We start from the raw sequence: 23188 nt of genomic DNA, 5'->3' as shown, positions 1-23188 counted from the left end.
GCAGGGTTCACCAGGCAGCAGCTAATGCAATATTTTGGTAAACACAGTGAATTAAAGCCACAAGTCTGGACTTCAGCCACATCTTGAGTGTTTAAATTACAATTTACTGTGGTGGTATCGTCCTCCAGCTCTTCTGAGTGGAAAGCGAGGCCTTCCCAAGCCATCTGAGAGACATAATTTCACTAGGGTGTCCTGGGTCTGTACCCCAGGCTTCTTCCAAGCAGGACATTCCTGAAACGCCTCACCAAGGAGGCACCAAAGAGACCTACAATATTTTTCCTGAAATATTTCTGTGCAGTTTCTTGTCAGCAGACTGTCTGTGCAGGAAATGTGACCAGAGGTTGCTCCAGAGGAAAGTCTGCCTGCTCTTGCAGGATGTGTCCTCTCATATCCTGTTGTTCTGTTGTCTTTGAATTTAGTTTCCTTCACTTTTGGTTTGTGACTTCCTGTAAATGGATTTCCTGCTATAAAAAATAATCCAAAAACTTGTATCATGCACATCAACAAAATAGTGGTTCGGTCACACCATCGGTGTTACAGCAAACCTTTGTGTTTTTAACAGATAAATGATCAACTTAGTAATATTTCTGTTAGAATCTTCGATGGGTGCAGTTTACTGTTTTCTAATTTATGTATTAAGCAATTAAAAGAGACGATAACTCTGATAAAATAATATTTTTGATCAAGTTTTTTATTAACTGGAAAATGTCTATTTTCACAAAAAAGTATATCAAATGACACAACCCTTTTTAATTTTCATCTCCTCTTGATTGCATGTCTCAGTAACGTCTTGTTTCTTGGAATGTAGCTCCTGAAGATAAAGCCATAAACCAAGTACAAAACGTGAATCCATAAAATCTTAAAATTTGCCATTAAAACTTTACTGCCCTCGCCATTAACACAGTCATTTTTCACATCATGTCAAGCATTTACTGCAAATATTCGCCATAAACTGTTACGGTCAGCTGCTAGAAGCCATACCATAAGTTAGACAGGTCCAATTTTAGAGCAGGTTAGTTCTCATCTGTGTCAAAGGGTGACGATTTAACGACCTTGTGGTTCCCCATGAGAAACACTAGCAGGGTGGCAAGTTGGTAGTCGGTACTTGTGCGTTACTGTTATAGACTGGAAACTGTAGTGGTGCTGCTGAAGAGAATGTCCTACTCAGTAGCAGGGCGATGTGGGTGGTAAAGATTGGGTGGGGGCAGAGTGGCGTGACATCAGAATAAAGGACAACTGTGTAGCTAGAGCCTTTGATCTGTCCTGTCCCTAAAGGCTGGAATACTTTCAAGCCAAGAGCGTTGGCCTGTATTTACTGTGAAATTTTAAACTTCACTTTATAACTTTGATGAATACAAAGGCAGAAAAGTTAGTTTAGAAAATACTAAAAAATAAAAGTTCAGTATAAAAGGTAGAAAAATAATAATAATTTGTGTGGTATTATTACTCTTATTATTGCAAAAACATGTGGACATGGTTTGACTGTAATGCAGTCTGTATCGTGTTTCATAAGTTGAATGGTGTACAAGTGCTTTGGATGTGCAGATTACAATCTTTATAGGAACCCTAAAACCAGTTTGGATGAGTCCTAATAACATGTGCCTTTGTCCTCTCTCTCTCTCCAGTAGATGGTGCTATTGCCCAGTAAACTTGAATTAGCCGCTCATTCCCAGTGAATGCTTTTTTATGACTTCTCTGAATTGTAATGGATGGGCTCAAGATGTTCTCTTTCTTTTGTGCAAAAAAGAAAGAAGGAACTCGCTTGCATAACAGTTGAAGCACGAGGACATAATTCAGCTCTTTGTCAGGCCGACTCTTGAAACAGAATGTTCCCGCATGTGGGACCGGTTAGTTTGAAGTCTTTGCAAGTGTCAGAGCACACATTTACTTTTGGCATGCGCTGCTAATGCAGTCCACATGACAAACCAGTTCTTCTCCATCGTCTTTTTAACTGTCCTGTTTAAAGTTTGCCTTGTGCGTTTATTAGTGAGTTCAAATAAACTCGACTTTTCTATCCTATAGCGTGTGCCTTACACAATTAACACTGCTGTTTGTTTCTCTTTGTTTTTCAGGTGAGTCCCATCTTCTCTTCTGTCTTCTGTCATGCTGACTGATGACGGTCCAGAACACCTGGAGCTATGAACCAATAAGTACTCTGATTGCATCAATCCAGTTGTAGTATTAGAGTGGAATAAAACACAGGAAATGCGTGCAGCTTGATATTGTAAGAACTATTTTCTGCTGACACATGAATAAAAGCTTCATGTTTTGTTGACTTAGTACAGAGTTGGAGCGCAGCTGGATACACACTTAACATGTGCTTATATTACTAGTTTAGTGGTGTAATAAACTTTTACTCTTATTTTATGACAGATAATATTTTATCTTGAATCATCACTCTATGAATCACAAGGGTGGGGTCATTTCCTCTTAAGTATATTTGCAATGTTTAGCACAAGGTATGCGAAATGCATGCAAGGGTTGTAACACCTGGGTGTGACCTGTTCACGAGAAGGCCACCTCATCACATTGCTTCATTCTTTTTAGTAGCAGATCAAAGTGTTCCATGGAAAGGATGAGCTGTATGTGAGGTGTATTGAAAGCCCACCACCTGCTTCGGTGTTTCCCACGATCTTTAAGGAAATTTTGGAACTGCTGTGCCGCAGAGTGCTTGATAAAATCTCAACCTTCTGATCTTGATGAAGTGAATGTGTGGATGTGCGATTGGAGGCATGGGTGGGGGCAAACAATGCTTGTTCAGTTACTCCCGACGTTACTCACAAAGCAAAAATGCCAAAAACGTGTGTGTGTGCTCGGCGAGTGACAAGACAATAGCAAACTTGTGCTTCCACACTTCTTTCTGGTGATGTTTGGTAAGGGATCTCATTGTATTAGTAGAGATATGGCCCTCCTGTAGCTTTTCAGTGGCCTCCAGTGCACGGCGGTTCACATTTCTTTACCCGAGGGGGAGTTATTACTGTTGCCACACCTCGCATAAAGGTCCTAAGATCCTGACAAAGCCGGTTGCATGATTGTTAAAGGTGATCCAACTGGTTTGCATTTCTCTCTTGCTCCAGTTTGGTTCATTTGATAGTCTAGTACGTCTAATTACCCTGCAGCACGTTTAGTTCAGCAAAGCAACGTTTACAAAAGGCTTCACCTTCACTACAAGATCACACTTTAAGTGCAGCGCATTGCTATTTGTGTTCAACTTGCACAAGTGGTCCCACATGTTTCTAAAAGTGCATTGATTGATTGATTAAACCACAGCAAACCCTTTAAAAGCTCATTGTGCGGTTCTGTTGCAAAGCCTGTAAGTAACCTGATAGGCTGTTGGCTGTAGTCACTCTGCTGTTTGGTTTCAATGTGGGACATACACCCTCAAGGACAAACTATCAGGATACTTTGTTTCTTTTGTAATTGTTACCTGTAATTGCTTCTTTGTAATCGTTTCTAAATCACAGTTCTTTCACGCAGAAATGCACCAATGCTGGTTAACGAGTGCACAGCTAGAACAGCGCCTACTCATCTGGGTTTTATTATCATTTGGGGACGGGAAGCTTGCCTATTGTTTGGACTCCTGTTCTGTCTTTAAAGGCAGGAGGTTTAGTTTTAGATGTCACAATGGAAAGCAGGATGCAGAACCACTCCAACCACTCCAAGCTTGCAGATGGAAAACAAGCAAGCAAAAAAAAGAAAAAGCCATCTCCTGCAGGAGTGAAGACATGTGAATTGTGGGGGTATCCGCACTGGCAATCAATCAAATATGACCCTAGATTTTCACTAGCAGTGCATCTGTAGTTTCCAGTCTATTGTACTTTGAACTTGTGTGTCAGACAGTGACCGGCGGATATTTTATTAATCCTGCAGCTGTGCAGTGCTGGGTGTGGTGTATTATTTCTCCTGTGGTTTTGTGCCTAGCCATTCTTATTGGGAACGGTGTGAAACAAAACAAGAACCATGGGCATAAGAGAACAATATAAAGTCATTAATTCGCATGTATTACCACACCCATAAAGTGAGGCGCCAAACCTGCACACGATATAATTTCTTTTTTAATACCGTTGCCTTGTTGTAGGCACAGAGTTGGCTTTCATTCCTTGCAAGTTTTTATTGTGGTATTATAGTGTCTGGATTTGAGTTACTTCTTGTCCTTGCATTGTTGCATGCGAGGACATGTTGGATAGTTTATTACTCTGGGTAATTATACTCTACTGCCATAATACCAGACAACCAGAGCATTCCTAAGATTATGCAATTCTTGGGAAAAGAAAAACAAGAAAAACACTTGAACGAGCACTAAAATGTCCATCACCTGCTATGTTTTCTTTCATTTCATTTTCATTGATTGACTTCATGTTATGCTGCTGAGGCAGTACTCTGTCTTGGAATGACAGGATTTCAGGAAGAAAAGTATTATATGTTGCTTCCTGTTCCCTCCGATAACCTGAAAAAAAGAGTTCAGACTCTCAATAGTAATATAAGTCAGGAAGAACAACAGCCTGAATCTAAAACGCCACACTGACCCTTAGCGCCACCTCTGCTGCGATTCTTTCCTACATTAAAGAGCCCTCTTGTGGGTACTTTGGCACACTGAAATCCAGTTTATGAAAGTCACGGAGATAATAGTGGTAATGAGTCACCACTGTGTCTGTAACTGGACTCTAAAGCTGTGGCAGAATGGGCCTCTTCTTTGCACACACACTAAATTTACTGCACGTCTTTCTTTTGTGAAAGAAAGACTCATGCAGTCATTTTAGTGTCTCTCTCTCTGCCCAGGGACGAAAGAATGCGACTGATTCATTCTGCCCAGATGGTGGTGGTGTGGCTTGTGTGTGTGTGTGGTTGTGTGAGGGCTCATATATATGGGTGTGCATGAGGAGTCACCTGTATTGTGTTTGTCTGTTTTATTCTGTGAGTCAGGATGCCTGACTAAAAATAAAGCCGAAGCTCTTCAGGTTACAATGCAAATCTGCACACTGTGACAGAGTCAGGAAGGCCAGAGTCGAGGTCCTGTGACAGGTTTTGCTGTTTGATAGTTGGTTGCCCGTGGCAGCAGCAGCAAGTCCATGTTCCCTGGGACCTCAGCCGTGGACAGCGCATGGTGTTTGCCTAACCTGTGGGCTGTGTTGCTGCAGCAACCAAAGCCTGCATGGCCACTCCTATATGTGGTTAGCAGTCGCTGACTCATGAAGCAGATATTCATCTTTTTTTTTCTCTCTCTGTCTCTCTGTTTGATAAAAATGTTACGCATTGTTTGGAATGTCTTACAGATTTTCTCAGATACACCTTCTGTTGTTTGGTTGTTTTTCATATCATGAATGAGTTACAGTACAGTGGCTGTCTGTGCCTCTGATGGCACAAATAGACTTGCCCCTGCTGGCTGGCACTGCCAGTCCTGGCACTCCCTACAGCCATTTTATACCCTCACTCACCAGTTCAGAGCTCCATTTTGTGAAGGGCCAGCCTTTATTCAAATACAGTTTCAAACTATTGGGTATTTACTGATGGGTGTCATGACCACAAATCATTGTCAGCATATTGTTTTTTATGTAATTAGTGGTATTTCTTTTGAAAAAGCGGGCATTTAAATGTCGTCATAAAATAAAGAAAGTAATCAGAAACAGAATCAGGAAAGCATGATGCTGAAGATAAGGACAGGGCAGTAAAAAAGTATTTGGCATAGGTTCAGCTCACATTCAGGAAGAACTGGGAGCACAACACAAGCAGAAATGAAAACAAAATGTGTCTCTTAGTAGCACACACAGTTTCTCTCTTATTTTAGTGCATCTCTGCTCTCGTTTCTTCATCTTATGTCTGTCTTTGCTGTTTATTAATAAAGCCAAGGAGCCCCTTCCAGCTTTTAACACCTTGTTATGCTACCTGACTAGCCTGCATTACCCACAATGCTCTTCAGATATGTAATTTTGGACATTTCTATTTTTTAGTATTACAGATTTTTTTGTTTTCTCGAATGTGTGTGCTGTCATGTTTGCCTGGTTTATCCTTAGATTATTATTTTTTGATCTCTTTATTTTTTCTTATTTTCTTTCTTTTATTGTCTGATGATTTTTTTTATTATCAGAGCTACAAAGTATATACAGCTATATATATATATATATATATATATATATATATATAATATAATGTTATTAAGTCAATAAATTTAAAGCCTACTTTTCGCACATTCACTGAAACAGTAGTATTTGGAAAATTTAGCATGAAAATGCCACTACCATCCAGGACTACATGTATTTAAATGTATGTTATTTACTTCTGTTCATACAATACTCACATACAGTTAGATTCAGTTTTGTTTACATAGCACCAAATCACAACAGTTGCATCAAGGCACTTTATATTGTAAGGTAAGGCCCCTACAATGATACAGAAAAAACCCCAACAATCCCTCTATGACCAAGTGCTACAGCCCTCTGCCACGACCAGTTGGGAGTAAGACGGGAGACATACTGCGGAAGAGAGTCAGAGATGAACAATTCTTATACATACGTTCTTTTAAGCCACTTTTAATGTCTTGATACTTATGAAAATGCCGTTTTAAAACTTGTTAAAGTTTGAAGCTAGTTAGCAAATAAAGCATTATCAGCTAACGTTAGCTAGCTTGGTTAGTATTGTTAAATAGACACAGATACCTGCTAATTAGCGCTGAGTGACCTACAAATTAAACTAGAATTGCTGTCTCTAAAACTGGAGCCTATGGTTGGATTGTTTCAGTACGATTTTAATCAAACAGCAAGCCATGTTATGTCAGAGCTCCTGTTCTGTGACTTGGATTAGCAGACATCTTGGTTTATGCAAACTGTAAGTCTTCTTAAAGGATGAGTTATGAAAAAAAATTACAGTCATCATAAACGGGTCAAATGGAGTCACATACAATTGTCACAAATTCTTCCTATATAAAAAAAATAGTGCTGTATTGTAATACGACAAATGTGTTGTTTAATCCATCATTGTGTGAACGTACTCCTTTACTGAAACCTTGTGTATTCTCTTTCAGTTCAGCAGCTTCATACTTTTGTGGTGCCCTTTAGGCCCATTGGAAACATGCCAGAAACAATAAAATCGTAAACTGATTATCTCTAGTCTCTTGAAATATGTACAGCAGTTGGCTGTTTGATAGCATTTCTCCTTTGGATTGCCCGTATCTGAATGCAGTTTTAAGATTAACATGCTTCTTTTTAACAGTTAACAAAAGGCTTAATTGCTTGATGTCTACCAAAATATACAAGAGGTGAAGTAAGAGTTGTTGTTGGGTGTATTTCGGGTGCCTTGTTGTGCCTTTTACAGACTGACTTTTAGTTCTTTGTATTCTGTCTCTGCATAGTTCTCTTGTCTATCCTTTTTTCACCCTCCTGTGTACCCTTCATCTTAATGTCTGGGGCTGTAATTTGCTTGGTTTCTCGAACAAGGTATCCACTGTTCATCCTTCAGCTGGCTGATAATGGAATAAAGCGTGGGCGCCTACAGATGTATGGGACGTGTTGCAGGGTATCCGGGGCAGCAGAGAGGATGTGTCCAGTTTGGCAAGACCCTCAGATTTATAGTGTAGATGTTACTCTGCATTTATGGGACAGATGAAAAGATTTCCTTGTTCCCTTTTTTTTCTCACAAACACCCTCCCTGTCCTGAAAGTAGCCCTCCACTCCCATTCATTCTCTTTCTTAGCCCCATATTGTATGCCATGTTGATCTGCTGGCCGGGCAGTGGGTCTCTATGTGAAAAGAAGGGAGTAGCAGTGTGGATTTGAGTGTGTGGCAAAAGCAGCAAGGTGTTTTGTTGGAGCCTCTGAGGCCTCTCTGTATGATAGATCAGATCAAAGCAGCATGGAGATAGGAGATCCTCTTGGAGATCGGTTCTGGCTGAGCCCAAAAAAAGGTAAGCGGTTATAATAAGTGCTTGAAGCTGAGAACAGAGGCAGCAAGTTAATGATTCTGTGCATTGGTTAGCATTAGGCTTATGTCATAAAGAGGTGTGGCTAAGTAAGCAAGACATCTTTTGTCATATCTTCGAATCTGAACAGATAAATTGGAAGTTCCCACCCGGTTTGTGCAGCAATATTTAAACCTTTCTAGCTCCTAAATGGCGTAATACATCTTCTCCGTGCTGAGTCTGATCCCTGGCTGCTGTTTAGCTGAGCTGGCATACGCCTCTCACAAGAGAGAGAACAAGAGAGCTGAGAGCTGGTTCAAATTTTCTGTCCAGATCTCACGGCTGGAACTTGTTTACAGCACAAAGATTTTTTTGTAATTGCTGGCTGTTTGCAGAATTTAAGACAAAAGACTGATGTCTATTACTTTTTTTTTTTTTTTTTACATCAGACAGTCACAAAACATGCTCTACTTTTAGTGCAAATTTTATTGGTGTCGATTGAAATTCTAAAAGTGACGAATGTGTCCTCTTCATCAGTCGCAGGGAACAGCACTGTCTGCCAGATTGCTGCTTTTTTTTTTGCTTTCAGTCGACTCTCTTACCCCGTCATTGGCGGGCTGCTGTCCAAATTTGAGGGGCTGCCAGGGACATTGTAAGGTTGGGCAAATTAGGAACCCTCCACTAAGATGTGACAAAAAGCTTGTTAGAGTGAGAGTAAGCGGGGATGAACGGGACTTGGCAAAACTTTTTTGGGTGCCCCTGCTCTTTTTTGGCTGGTGAGGCGGGCGACAGGAGACATAATCTGTGACTTAATTTCTTTCCACTCTGGAAAAGGAAAAGTCAGTGTGATCCGAGACTGGTGGAACCTAAGACCCAAGCAATGCCTGTCATTTTTCTTACCTCAGACACTCATCACTTTATAGATTTTTCCATGTGCATTTACGTGTATGTTGGCAAGACAGAAGCCAAAACTTGGCTTTCCTTACTACGCTCTCACAGTAGTCTTTTTTTTTTTTTTTTTTAAACTTGTGACGTCTCTGCAGGTTTTATTGGTCAAGCTTTTCTCAAGAATTTCTTTTTCTAGTTCTTTCTATTAGTTACTCATGCCATAATTAAAAAAAGGTTGTCTTGCTACACGGTTGCTTTTAACAAGGCTTTCTGAACACTAGAGATATTTATAAGTCAACAAAAGTTTGGATTGGCAGAGCAACAAGCAGCAGGTCCCATAGTGCCTTGATTTATTTCAGAACCTTGTCTATTGTTCTCAGTGCAACAAAGCAAACATTTTTCCTCCTCCACTTTGATTTCCCCCCTTTTTTAGTTCAGCTTATCCAAGAACAGTTGATTATTTATTTTTGCAGCAGAGTAGGCAATGCCAAAGACACCCCTCTCCTTCCATGCTCAGCAAACCCTAACACAAAGTGCTTCTTTGTATGGAGCAGTTCTGCGGTTTACTGACTTTTGTGGCTTTGTGTTTGCTTGTTCTGTTTACAATATAAAGAGTTTGGGGTTTTTCTCTTAGCCACCCCTCCAACTATATCTGGCTTTGCACAAGAGGCACAGTTCTCTTCAAGTCCTCAGTCTCATGCGCTCAAAGTTTTCAGCCACTCGCCGTCACCTCCAGGGGTTAATCCTTTCAGCCTCTCTCTTCTTGCATTTCAAAGGCTTGTTTGTCTGCCTGTTTAAGCACTAATTGTTGTTCAAGGTTAAACCAATCAAGAAATCAGTCAAGGTTGTTGCGAGGGTTATATTAGTGATGGGTTATATTAGTGATGCGATTAAAGCTTCATATGCCAGGTTCTCACAATAGTAAAGACAAATTTATATATAGATTGGCTACATAATTTATTTATAGCTTTATTTTTGGGCATAGAAGTCATATATTATGAGTAGGGATGGGTATCGTTTAGGTTTTATCCGATACCGGTGCCAAACCGGTACTTAAAGAATGGAGAACACAAAATTGGTCCAAAAACCTCTCCTGTTCAGCTGTTTTTTTGTAAAAAGATAACAATTTTAGCCTTTTCTGCAGCTATGGTGCATATATGGTATCATTCTTGGCTGGAAGCAGTGCTTAAACAATGGAAAAAACATAAACTTTGTCCAAAAACCTCTCATGTTTAACTGTTTTCCACTTTTCCTTTGGTCATTTCAGCCTTTTTGGCCAGGGTGAAGGGAGTATCTGTCATCAAACAAGAAGACAGCCGCATGTAGCTATGATGATGTTTGCTAGTTCACCTTACATGCATTAATGTAATAACATGGTTAGCCTACCCAACGTAAATTACACACGAACAACATTAAGCTACTCACGCAGAGAAGAACCGCTGCTGCTGACATCATCATTTCTGCTACACTGGCAGGGCTAGGGGCCAGGACTCTACTCTTCGGGTTTTTGGGGGATGTTGCAAACTCCAGGTCCGATAACAGGCACCACACCTGCTGTAGATGTGCTCGGTGTGAGGTCTCGCAGCAAGCTATCAAATACGGCGCATTTCTTGGCTTTTAAAAAAAATGCTATGCGTCGCCAAGTGTTTCATCAGATTTGAGGTGTTACCTCTTTTGCACAGTATCACAGTATCACCTTAAAGCACTTGTTGCAGGCTGCTGAGTATTTTGCTGTGAAGTACAGCCAGACTTTTGACCGCTTCGCCTTGGGCATTTTTAATCTGTAGCTCTGCTCTAAAAGAACGTACGTACCTGGACCCGCCTACTATCCTCGGAAACGTAAAATGATTGGCTAGAATCTAAAGTGTATCACAGCTCAGGAAAAAAAAAGCACCGAAATAAAGCACCGAAATGTGCGCTGCTTTTCGGTCTGGTTACTACCGTTTATGACAGAACCGGTGCCATCATGGCACCGGATACCGGTACCCATCCCTAATTATGAGTGAATATATGAATAAGTAAAATAAAAATTGGCCACTCATTGCTGAGTTGTTTGACAAAATCCTAGAAGTTTTCCCCCAAACTGGAGCACAGTTATCTGAAAAACGCTACGTCCAGATGAACTGAATCAACCTTTTGGGATAAGTTTAAAACGTTTATTTACTATTATTATTGGGGGTTTTTGTTTTGTTTTTTTAAATCAACCATCATACAATTGTTATAAAGGGAGTATTACAAAAATGTGAGTTTTAACAGGAGTGTTATTGGGGATTAACTCACTCTTTGAGCCAGCGAGTCCACGTTAACTTCAGTTTTCAGTTCCGGATGTTTCTATCTGACGTATACATATCCAAATGTAGCATTCTGCATGAATACATTCTCCCAGTGACGATTCTAGCACAGTGAATTTTAGCAGGTATGTGCTGAACGTTTGTCATCTTATTTTAGCATGTGAGCAAGCTAACGTTTAACAGTTAGATCTAAATACAGATTATGTCCGCAGGTTATGTTGTTGGTCATAAACTAAAGAATCAAACTTATAGGAACACTAGAACAAAATAACAAACCAAATATCCAGTGGATGTTTACTTCATGCATGGCAGTTCATTTAATAAATGTCTAGATAACACGGTTACAATGAAGCCTTTAAATGAAAATGTCTTCAGAGCCCTAAGCAAAACTGGCTGCAAGATCTAAGGCAAAGACAGTGCATAAAAAGCATTGTGGTGATTCTGTTTAGGACAAATTCATATTTAATAAACTGATAAATGATAAACGTGATAAACTAGCCTGCCCCTTCGTGTCTCTGAGCATTATTGACTGTGACGGAAACCACTTGGCCAGCATCCTTCTATTTAGGTGTGGAGGTGGCTCAAAAAGATAGGGCAAAATAATTCAGCTATGACCAAGTTCATTAATTAGATTACTCTAATTACTTAGAAAGCCTATAAATACACTGGCGGCAGTTGGAAACCTCCATATAAAGTTGTTCACAACAACCTCTAACTTTAGCAGATTCCTAGGTCGGGTGTTTGGGCTCTAACATGCACTAGCTATGTCAGGGGCCACAGCTGTCTCAGACTATGGAGTCACTTGCCTAACCATGCACAGCTAAGAGGCAAGCTCCTCAAATAAAAACGGGCTTATCATCTGGATAAAAATGGGCTCTCGTGCATCACAAAACAATTTGTCACAACTACAGAGACACAAGTCATAACTTAGGGTAGACTAAGGGCCACACTTTGATTTGTGCTTTTGTAACTTTTTACGTTTTCATCTGGCAACACAGTCAGCTCAAATGCTTCAGTGTGCTTTCATTACCAGCTTACAGTATTTTGGACTTTTTGTTTTACAGCTGGTTGTGGACTTTACCCTGAATCATAATAACGTGATAGTTGTCTCTGCTCAGTTTCAAATATAACATTTTGATATGAAACAGTATGTGTGTTTTTTATTTGGAGGATCAGTCAATTTAATGAGTTATCTTTCCTGCTGCAGTTTAGAAGGTGTTTTTAGTTTTTTTTAACTTATTGTAATGAGCGTTCTTACATCGGTGGATAAGAAAGGCCTTGCTGACCTTTGCTTTCCCTTGAGTGGCTTGGATCTGATATGAGGGTGGAGGGCACCTGTGAAGCCCTTTACATTGGACCATGAGCCAGCCACCATCAGCTGGTGCTGACAAGTCTATTTTGGGACTGGTGGAGGCCTGAAACAGCAGGAGGAGCAGACTCCTAACCAGGAAACTCTTCGGGAACTCTTCCCCAAAGTCCCATTTCTCCATTTCAGTCAATCACATTGGCATTCATTCTGTAGTTGGTCTGCTCTTGTTCTTTTTATAGCCTGAATAAGATTAGTTCTATATTGCCATGACATTGCCTTCTGGTAGTCTGCTTCTTATTAGAAAAATTGACAATGCCACATCAAGCCTGCAAATAGCTTTTGCAACCAGCAACTCCCTTTGAAAAGCAGCAGCAGCACATCCTGGTGATACAGTGTTTCTTTTGAAGCGTGACAATCTAATATTTGGATGGCTGAAGAGGTCGGGCCTTGAGCCAGGATAAGGGTCACTGTCAGAGGCTTGAAGTTCACTGAACACTTTGTGCATAAACAGTGCATGAAATCACAGTGATATGCAACACAGAGGGCAAGGCACCCCTACACACTGATGCCAATTTCCTCCAGTGAGATTGTTTCAGGGCTTGCAATTTAAATCGTAGTGGCTACAAATGATATAAAAACTGTGATTTGCATTTAATCCCTAATTAAAAACAACCCAACAACAACTGAGATATCTTTTTTAAATAAGTAAGGTATGTAAGGAAGTAGTTGCTGTAAGTTTAGAAAGCAGATTCCTCCTTGATGTAGGATTTCATCTCCTCAACTACTTGGGTCCTTTATGGTGTTCTTTATTTTCATTGTATATTAGCGCCTGCGTTTTTTTGCTAGACTTTTTGAATACATGCAAAATGGTTTGGCATTGCCTTGGTGAAGCAAACACGGCCTTAGACTGTAGCCTAATGTGGTTTAAATGCTCACTCACACTGATATTTTAGGATTCTTTCATGCACATACACTTCCCTGTCAGGCAGACGTTTGTTTCGCAACTCAGAGGAATGTCTTCTTTGTTCCATAAACCGAAAAAGTCTCTATGTTCTCCGAATGAATGCTCCTCCCTGCTTTTTGGATCACTGACTGTACATACATCTCTAAAGTTAATACCATAACATAACAAGGTATATACTGTAGGTGGAGTACATGGCTTAAGGCTTCACCCAGTCTGAGAGAGATGTTAAAACAGACAACTGCGTAAATCCTGTGTGAAAGGAATTGTTATTAGATAGTAGATTAGTAAAGGTCCAGCGATAGTTATGAGGGGGGTGTCTCCCTTATTTTAATATGTCAGTATTTTACATTTGTATATAGTCTTTAAAAAGAAACTATTATTTTGCCATGACATGTTTTTTGCTTTCATGATTACTGATGAAAGGTTGATAACCCGATAATAACTTGTTTGATAATGATGAGATAATGATGTCCTTGCAAATAGCAGTCTAATAAGTTGACACAGTGGTCCCAGCTGCCTAGCCAACAGATTTATGGCCAGCTTCTCCACTGCAGCTCTGAAAGCGGATATGTGGCTTACTCAGAACTGGCTTACTTCATTTGACTGTTGCCATGGTAAAGAAATTAAAACAGTTTTCTGTCTGTGTTTGAATGTGTAATAGTGTGTGTGGTTTCAAACACCGGGGGGAATGCGTCATTTCATCTCTGCCCATTCACCACCACTATAATTTCATGAGTATATCACTGTGTGCAGCGCAGACAAACGAACGCATGCTGCTGTGCTGTAAGCGACAATTGTAAGGTCTCCTTCCAGTTCGGCTTTCGCTGAACGCTGGTCGCAAGGGATCACTCTCTTTGACACTAGGAGACGAACAGGAGACAGATGTACAGGGGAGAGAAGTGATCTCTGGATAGAAAACTGATATCATGTTTCTGGGAGTGGTGAAAAGGTTAGCTATAATGCATAGTTCTTTATATAGTTGTGCAAGATAGATTCTTCTTTCCCAGCTCTAATATTAACTGTCTGAAGTAGCAGTACAACTTTAGGCTGCTTTACAGCCTGTTGCATCACTTTAATGAGCTGCAAAGGAAACACCGATTGGCCCGTCTAGCCTTCTTTTCTTGTCGGCTTGGAGACCCCCAAAACAAACACAGATAAGAATACATAAGATAAGGATAGAATTAAACTTAACGTTAGTTTTGCTATTATTATATAGGCATGGGTCATATTAGATAATTAGTAAGAGTTTAGTCATCTCCTTTCATATCCTTGCAGTCTAGTCGGAGTACATTATTGTGATTTATGTAGTTTCTCTTGAAATGTCACCAGCCTTTATGATATATTCTAAGACTGTGTCATATGAGATGTGAGCACCATGCCCTGCATGTGTAGTAAAAGCTCTTCACTGAAACCTGATCGTGAAATGTGTAAAGCTAAAGACACCTTGTGCTTAATAACTTGCATGGGCAGGATCGGATGGATGCCAGCTAGTCATCTTTCTTTCTGATATCTACTCGCTGAACAGAACAACCCATTCATTGGAGTGTGCATCACACGCCAAAGGGTGTGTGCCACTCAGTCCTAGTGTGCGTTCAGAGGTGTGTGTTTGCATGTGAGTAGGAGCCATTTGCTTTTGGTTGTGGGCAGGACTCTTTGTAAATGTCATAGAGTTGTAGATCACGTGCTCCCTCCATAGGTGTGTTGATCCATTCATTTGACTTTGCTCGAATTTTATTTCAGTTTATTGCAGACACCTTTCCCCCCACTTCTAGCTTCCTGCTGTACTATTTACTCTAGTGAGATTTTTTTTTTCCATCACAGTTTTTTCCTAAGAGAAAGAGAGAGAAGGTAGGAGGAGCCAGACTGAGAAGTGTGTGCCTTGCTCTCTCACTCTCTTTCTCTCTCTCTCTCACACACTCACACACACTCCCTCTCTTCCATTCTGTCATTGCCATCTCGGCCCGAACAGAGACTGCTCATTCTCAGCCACTCTGAATGTAGGGGGGGCATTAAACTTATTAACAGAGGAATATTTATTTTCTTCACTACAACAAAAGGATCGACAAGAGCAAGGAGAAGAGACAGTAAGGAAAAATCATTACAGGGATTTCTTCTTTCATTTTTTTTCCCCTTATTGAATTAAGAAACACGTGCCAGCCGGTCTTGGCACTTGACTCTTTCTCACAACACAGCGTGAGGTGCTCTTCTCTTTGTTTGCCATTGTGCATTTTAGTTTCACTTTGAGAAAGTTTACTGAATCAAACAACAATGGTTGCTGGAATGCTGATGCCCCTGCATGACCTGAGGGCCATCTACGAGATCCTGTTTCGAGATGGTGTCATGGTGGCTAAGAAGGATAAGAGGCCACAGATCAAACACCCAGAAGTACAAAGTGTAAGCAACCTACAAGTAATTCGTGCCATGGGGTCTCTTAAGTCCAGGGGCTATGTAAAGGAAACATTTGCTTGGAAACATTTCTACTGGTACCTGACCAATGATGGCATTGTTTACCTGCGTGACTACCTCCACCTGCCCACTGAAATTGTTCCTGCCACCCTGCAAAGGATTAGAAAGCCAGCCGCCACTCTGGCCATTGCTCACCGAGCTGCACGGGTCCAATCTGTAGAAGGTCCAACGTCTTATGTTCCTAAGCCGGGACGCAGGGCTGAAGCAGAAAGAAGAGAGGAACTAGCAGAGCGCCAAGGCTACCGCCATAAGATGGTGGGTTCTGGAGAAAGAGAGAATAACCCCGATAGGACCCCGAGGTTCAGGGGTCGCCCACTGGCTGGAGAACCGGCCAGAGAAAAGGCCTTATGGGAAGTGGAGGGCCAGCCTCAGGACGTTTTTAGGAAGACCACCGGCTTCAGAAGCGAAACAGCAATGATGGAGGATAACAGGGGGAAAAGAGCCACTCACCAGGAGCTTGATGTTTACAGCAAGAAGCCCATAGCATCACCACAAAAGAGGAGAGCACTGGAGGTCGAAAAAGAGAAGCCAACAAGTTCTGCTCCCGCTCAGACATCAGCTTTGAAGCAGGATGTGTCACAGACCGGTCTGACATCCTCCAAAACAGCCCTACCATTAGCTGTGGCTGCTGTTGCTCAGGCCACAGGTGCTGCAGCATCAAAGATTCCAGCTAAGCCCTCTGCTCCCAAAACAAACGAGGAAATGAAGACCAAGGACTGGCCTAATATCACTGAGGAACAAACTTCTATCAAGCCTACTCAAATGATTACAAGCAAACCAGTTCTCACAATGCTTCCTGATTTTGATGCCAAAGAAGACAAAATGAAAATGGTGGTTGTGGATCCAGTTAAAGTTGCAAATGTGAGTGCTACAGCAGCCAATGATCAAGTAAAGCCCCAACAAGTAAAGCCTGTCACTTCAACAGGCTCTGTCAAAGAAACAAGGCTTAAAGTAAATAAGGAATTGATTAAACCCACAGAGGTGAAGGCCCTTCCAGTTTCAGCTGAGTCTAAAATTATATATGATAAGGCAGAAAAAGTTACAGATGCAGCTGCCACTCAGGACACTGCAAAAGCCAAACCTCACAGCGCCACAAGCAAAGCAAAGGGCTCCACTAATGAGGTTAAAGATTCTAAAACTGATGAAGTGTCCCTAGAAGTTACTACAGTACAGAAATCCTCAACACTTGAAGTCAAATCCACCATTACTACAGCAACTCTCGCAGCACCTTTGACCAATGCTGAAGATGCACAGCCTGTCACAGCAAAAGCTGCAGAGATGACTGCAGAAGAGAAGAAAACTAATTCAAAAGCGATTCCCCCAGTCAGAAAAGAAGCCCCTAAAGGTTCCGTGCAGGAGCCCACAGTAAAAGTGCAAGATGAATCAGATACATCTCAGCCTCCTCAAAATGCTGTCACCACAGAGGTGCTTAAAGAAACCAAACAAGCGGTCGAGGGAGGCTCAAAATCAAAGAGAAAGAAAAAGAAATCTCAAGCTGAGGCCTTGAAGAGTGTCGAGAGTGCTGAGGGATCACCTGCAAATAAGACTGAACCAGTGGCTTCATCCGAGCCTTTAATTGTGTCTACCTGCTCAAAGGGAACAAAGACAAACGAGGTTAAATTACATACTGACAGAGAGAAAACACAAGATGTCCCTAAACAAATAACAGCTTATTCAGAAGAAGCCTCACTGCCACTAGGACAGATTCCTGCAGCGCCCCTAGTGGAGGGACAAATAAAAGAGAAGTCTGAGGAAAGCAATGCCGGAAAGATTGCACAGGGACCATTATCCCCTAAGGGCGAGTCAAATGTTACGTCGCCCCATATGGAGCCAGTGAAATCTGAGAAAATAACTGTGACCAAAGTGGAAACAGTGACAGTGCAGAAAATAAGTGGAGTGGAGCTCGTGCAAGCAAGCCCTAAATCTGAGCAGGAAAACCCTGCCCCACTGTCAGAATCTCAGAAACCCACAATTGAGGCTAAATCTGCCATAAATACAGAGAAAGCTACACAGGAACCTTTAAAGGGAAAGAAGAAGGGAAAAGGTGGAAAGCAGCCTAAAGAACCAGAGTTGGAGGTTATAAACACAAATCCTGTCCCTTTGCCTGAAGCAGAAACATTGCCATCAACTGACACTACACCCCTGCATGAAGCTGCAGTTAAAGACAGCCCTGACATGGCCTCCGGACTGACAGAAACTAATGTTTCTTTAAAGATGACTCTTGAAAGAATGTGCAGTGAGGAAGTCAGGCAGGCAGCAGCTGTGCTCTCTGAGGCCCCAGCAGACAAAAGGGAGGTGGAGCCAGCCCTGCTCTTTGCAGAAAAAATCAAGCGGGAGGCTCCAAAACCAGAAACATCCTCCAGTGTGAAGGAAGCACCCACAGCCGGAGAATTAGCGTCAGCAGCAAGAGCGCTAACAGCAGAGCCAGCTGCAGCTCAGGCACAGGCCAGCCCACTCTTCGAGCAAGAGGAGCCTCCCAAAGTTGCACAACATTCGGCCGCTCGGGCAGCAGAGTGCAGCACAGAGGAAAGGCTCTCTGTTTCTGAGGCACTAACGCAGGAGGGAGAGAAGAAGAGGGACTTGATAGAGGACACACCCTCTGCCACCGCCACGCCCGTGACCCGTCCTGACCAGCCTCACCAGCGGGACACCTGCAAGTTTGAAACATCTGACATAGACGAGGCCACCATGAAGAGGAAAATAGTAGTAGTGGAAGAGATTGTTGAAGTAAAGCAGCTCATTAGTCCGGAGGCAGCTGGACAGCAGTCACCACCTCCACCTGTGGAGTCTGAGGAGGAAGGCGAGGAGCTGGACCTGGATGTTCTGCAAGAAATTGCTATAGAGCGGGCAGTCTTGGCACAGGTGGCAAGGGGCAAGGGACGAGGAGCCTCACCAGAGGTAGACTGGGACCACTCACTGGGGGAGCCAGAGGAGAAGACATGGCCTAACTTCATGGAAGGTTTGTTTGAATGCGTGCCAGCTTACCTACTTCTAATGTCTCTGTGATGCAATCACTCTTGAGTCTAGATTCCCACCTTTCTTCAAAGCATTTGAGGTTTTAGGGTGCACTGTTGGTGCTCTGCACTTATGTACCTTGAATAGCATTACCATTCTGTAATTGTCTTTGACTTCCCATTCAAAGTATTATTTGGGGTGTTGTGATTACAGTTTGTGACTTAAAGTTACATGTTACCAAGCCCAGAGTCTATTTTGTGATGTGGTGCAGAGGGAGCCTCCTTTTTTAGGAACAGTTTCAGTGAGAGGGTGAGGAGACCTTTGAGATGTGGCTGTGATTGAATTAGCTTTGTGTTAGAAGAGATAAAGTGTCTGACACAGTGCTTGCCCCTTGTTGTCCTCCTGCTGTCAGATATCACAGGTTCATGTGTTTTTTGCTGTGGTAAACACTCAAAAAATAATTTACTGCTATTGTTTCAAGTTTTCACATGCATCAACAGCAGTTTTTATTTTTAACAAACAATTCAAATGACAAGAAAAATTCCCACATTTCCAGGGTGGGGAATTCTGATTGAATTGTGTAATCAATTATACTCACTGCTGTGAGTGGTAACAGTTATCTCTGGAGCTATCTGGGTGTTTGCCAGCAGGATTAGTGAGATCTGCAGCCATTCCAACTAGGTGGGGCTGTTTTGGTGAGATCCAGCCTCGCCTGTTCCCTGCAGAGACGGCTAACCGTGAGTTAAAGCCAGAAAAAGAGAGGTGTGGTCCTTTTGGGAGTATTAGTCTTTAGTAGTCTCTTTGCTCTAGTCAGGCTGTGTTCTTGGCTCTGGTTTGTGTTCTAGGGTTGTTTTTTCTTTGGAGAGATATGCATGCCCTTTGCATTCCATTATGCAAAGGGCATTAACACGGGAGTTATGTGGGTAATGTCAACACCGTACTGTGCGCCATCCTCCTTTGCTGGTTTAGAGAAATAAAAGTGGCACATGATGCTGCGGTTAGCTTTTGTTGAAGTGAAACTCATATGGCTCATGTTAAATCATGATGATGCTGAGGCACATTCATGTGACTCCAGAGCTTTTTGATATGATATGTAACGTCTCATAACTTCCACGAGCGAAGCAAGTTGTTGCTGAAACCACCATGTAAAATGTTATATCTCCGGAACTGTGTGCAAAACAGACTTTTTTCGGGCGTTGTCTGTTGAGGGTGTGAACAGCATGCAGATAGTCAGAAAGTTGGAATAAGTTGCTCACAGGCTCCATGGGTGTGTTTGTTTGGATCCACACGTGACGGACGTTCTGGATTCAATTAGAAGCCTGGCTCCTTGAGCCAGTCTGTGTTACTCATCAGGAAAATAAGTTAGATTAAAAACTTCATGACAGCTGTACACAAACACAGTCACTTATAGAGCTCATTATAAGCAGAACTCTGCTTCTCTGCAGTGCATTTTGGTATCTAGAAGAAACCTGAATTGTAGAGGAAGCGCTGATCATTGCCATGGTGAACTATCGCAAAGATTTTAATTTGACTTTTACTCCGGAGGTCTTTCTGATCTGTGACGTTTTCACACATCAGACACAGCAGCACACTGCTGACATCTGCTGTCCATTAACAACCATATTCATCTGTCACATAGACCTAATGCTGCAACTCCACTGCAGAAGTCTTTGAAAGGAGCTCAGATTTGCTATCATGTAATAAAAAAGCCACTTTTATTTCTTTTTTGCTTTTAATTTTACCTCATATGGATTGTTAGAGCAGTGGTTTCCAGAAATACTGATTTTACTACCTTTATTCCTAGAGTGTAGTATTCTTGGTATGTTGCTTTATTAAGTGGCAGTCGGTAGACAAAGCTCATCGCTGGATATATTTGCAGTTAAGTATGCATACTTTTGTCCTCCTCCAGTTTCTGTTACAAGCTTACTTTGCATCAGTGATGCGGAAACTAGGAAGGAGGAACGTACTGAATGAAATGTGACTTATGCCACAAAAATGTTGCTTTCAAAGCAGCGACTATAAGCTGGTTTGAATTTCAGAGTAACAGTTTTCATCAAATGTGGCCTTCCGGATACACTTAAACTAAATCTGTGTGGTAAGCACTTTTGTGTGGACTGTACACACTGTTTAAACTCGGCGCGGACATGGCACCAGGCACAATTTGAGTAAATCACATCACAGACGTGCCGCTGAGGGTCTTCCATGTTTTCATCTTTGAAATGGTGCCCGGTGCATACTTGTGTGATTGGATAAATGAACAGCTACAGTGAACTTCAGCTCTGTGTCTCTCATTATGGTGCCACTTCATTTTAATGTCGTGACTCACCCCGGGCGATTTGCAAATTTTGGAGTTGATTCATGTGCGTGACCTCTCTGTTGAAAGAAAAAAAAAAGTCGGGAAAAAGTGAGAGACAAACTCTTGGCGTCTGTCAGCAGACTGTGTTGCAAACTGGCAACTTAATCTCCTGCTGCCGCTTGTGCCGATTGGCCCACGGTGCTGTTTTGCTCAAAACAAAGTAAATGACCTTAGCTGTTGCATGTCTTTAACTGCTGACTCCGCCTGTGAAACCCCTTCTGATATTTAGTTCGGAGTCTCAGAAGATATTGGAGTACACTTCATAAATTATGACACTTGCAGACCAAACAGACATTTTGATAATTAAGGGATGTTGAAATGAAACCTGAGATGATTTCTTCTTGGCTTAAGTGCAAATTTTTGAAAAATGATGGCACAAATATAGAACAGGAGTCACAAAAGGTGAATATTTATGAGGCCTATTTGAAAAGTGAAACAGAATCCCATTCCAGCAGCTGTTTGTGCGTTCAAATTGCTACTTTGAATTGCCGTATTTACGTGCGCAGAGTGCTTGATATCAGATTTAATGGTAGCAGGAGCTGGAGAGTGATGCAGGATCCAGGATCTCTTGTGGCAGTGTAATGGTTAACTCACAATAGGCTAAACTTTGGAAACAGGATTGATAACATGTGGAATATATTGAGGGTTTGGCCAACATGGTTATGACGTTAGTCATTTCCCAGGGTGCATGTTAGACCTTATTAGAAGACCAAACTAATGTGACTACAGTTGAGTGAGAGGGATGCGAGTTTGGCCTTCATTTTAAAGTTCATAAAACCCTAATTTTATCCAGTATTTTCTCACCAGCTTAGTGAGTAGAGGAGGAGCATTCTTGTTTTCAAGAATGAATATCTGCACTACACAGTGTGGTTGAAGAGTAAGACTACTGGTATTTTCCCCAGGGACATAAGCTTAGAATACCTTTCAGCCATGTGTCCTGACATGATTCATGTGTGTGTAGAAAGCCTGTTGAGTTCAGGGAGTTTGGGATTGCTGCGCATAAAGTTGTTGATGAAGGAATTCCCTGCGATCCTGTCTAATTCTGCTCAATGGTTTCTCAGTACAGCTGCTTTCATTTCACTACAGAAGATCCATACATAATTTTAGCATTTCACAACAGAATGCAGTCCTCACTCTGCTCTCCAGACAGGTTTGCTTTTGGCAGTGTAGAGAAGTGGAGCCAGTTGTCAGCACTACAATTGCCCAAGCCAAATGCATATATTAGAACTTACTATATTTAGAGAATATCATGCATTGATATGATCCCGCAGCAATAAGGGGATGAACACTGAGGTCACCAGCCTTGCTCTCTAGAGCATCCATCACTAAACTGTGTTTTACTGAACAAGATCCAGTTTAATCCATCTCATCTACTGCCAGCCTTTCCAGCCGCAGTATATCTGTGTGTTTAAATTCAGCTTGTATTCGGTTGTATCAGTGTGTCACACTTTCCTGTGGTTTAATTGGGATGAGTACTTTACTTACTACTCAAATGATTTGGTTATGTTGAGCCTGAGAGAGCTCTTACATGTGATGTGTTTTCTGGGTGAGAGGTGTGACCTAAACAGTTCCCACCATCATCCTCGAAGAGAGAGAGAAAGAGAGGGAGGGGAGGGGCGATGGAAGGGCTTGTTTGTGGAGGGTGTCTCTAAAGGACGAGAACAGCCAAGTGTCCCGCCAGAGCGCTTCCATCAGTTTCTAAGTGTGAGCACAGTGTGATCATCTGGCTCTAGTGGATATTTATAACCCCCAGTCAGCTCCAGCCCTCTTTCTCCCCCCTGGCAGCCCTCAGAGAACCCCTCACCCCTGCCCCCTTCCCCAGGCTTGGTGTGTCATCCCTCCTCCCCTGGCCAAAGGAGAGCAGGCTGACGGATTCAAGCAGCAGGCACAGCCTGTCAAAATTCAAGACCAGGGAGAAACAAGGCAGTCGGGGCAAACAAACACGCGCCTCTCTTGTCCTCCTCATTCTCTCTCTGTCCAGCTTGTTGTTTTTTTTTCTTCACCCTTGTCCTCCTCTTCTTTCCACGTACCTTCTTTTAGATGAAGATCATACCTGGTAGGTCACACAA

General features: G+C 42.0%; 1 protein-coding gene across 21 annotated transcripts in view; it reads left to right on the top strand.

Annotated features, from left to right (window-relative positions):
* Positions 1-23188, top strand: part of plecb (plectin b) — a 120775-nt gene that overhangs the window by 47100 nt on the left and 50487 nt on the right. For 6 of the 21 annotated variants that reach the window (XM_085178794.1, XM_085178791.1, XM_085178793.1 and 3 more), the window contains exon 1: positions 11375-18767. The exons of 10 other annotated variants lie outside the window; for them this stretch is intronic. In XM_085178794.1, coding sequence (XP_085034920.1) covers positions 15611-18767 — 3157 coding nt within the window. In that variant the 5' untranslated portion in view covers positions 11375-15610. 5 more of the 21 variants (XM_085178812.1, XM_085178809.1, XM_085178818.1 and 2 more) reach the window with 3 other exon arrangements.

The sequence above is a fragment of the Neolamprologus multifasciatus genome, chromosome 11, assembly GCF_963576455.1.
Source record: "Neolamprologus multifasciatus chromosome 11, fNeoMul1.2, whole genome shotgun sequence".
NCBI lineage: Eukaryota > Metazoa > Chordata > Actinopteri > Cichliformes > Cichlidae > Neolamprologus > Neolamprologus multifasciatus.
The sequence above is the reverse complement of the archived record's forward strand: the minus strand, read 5'-3'. Positions and strand labels throughout refer to the sequence as shown.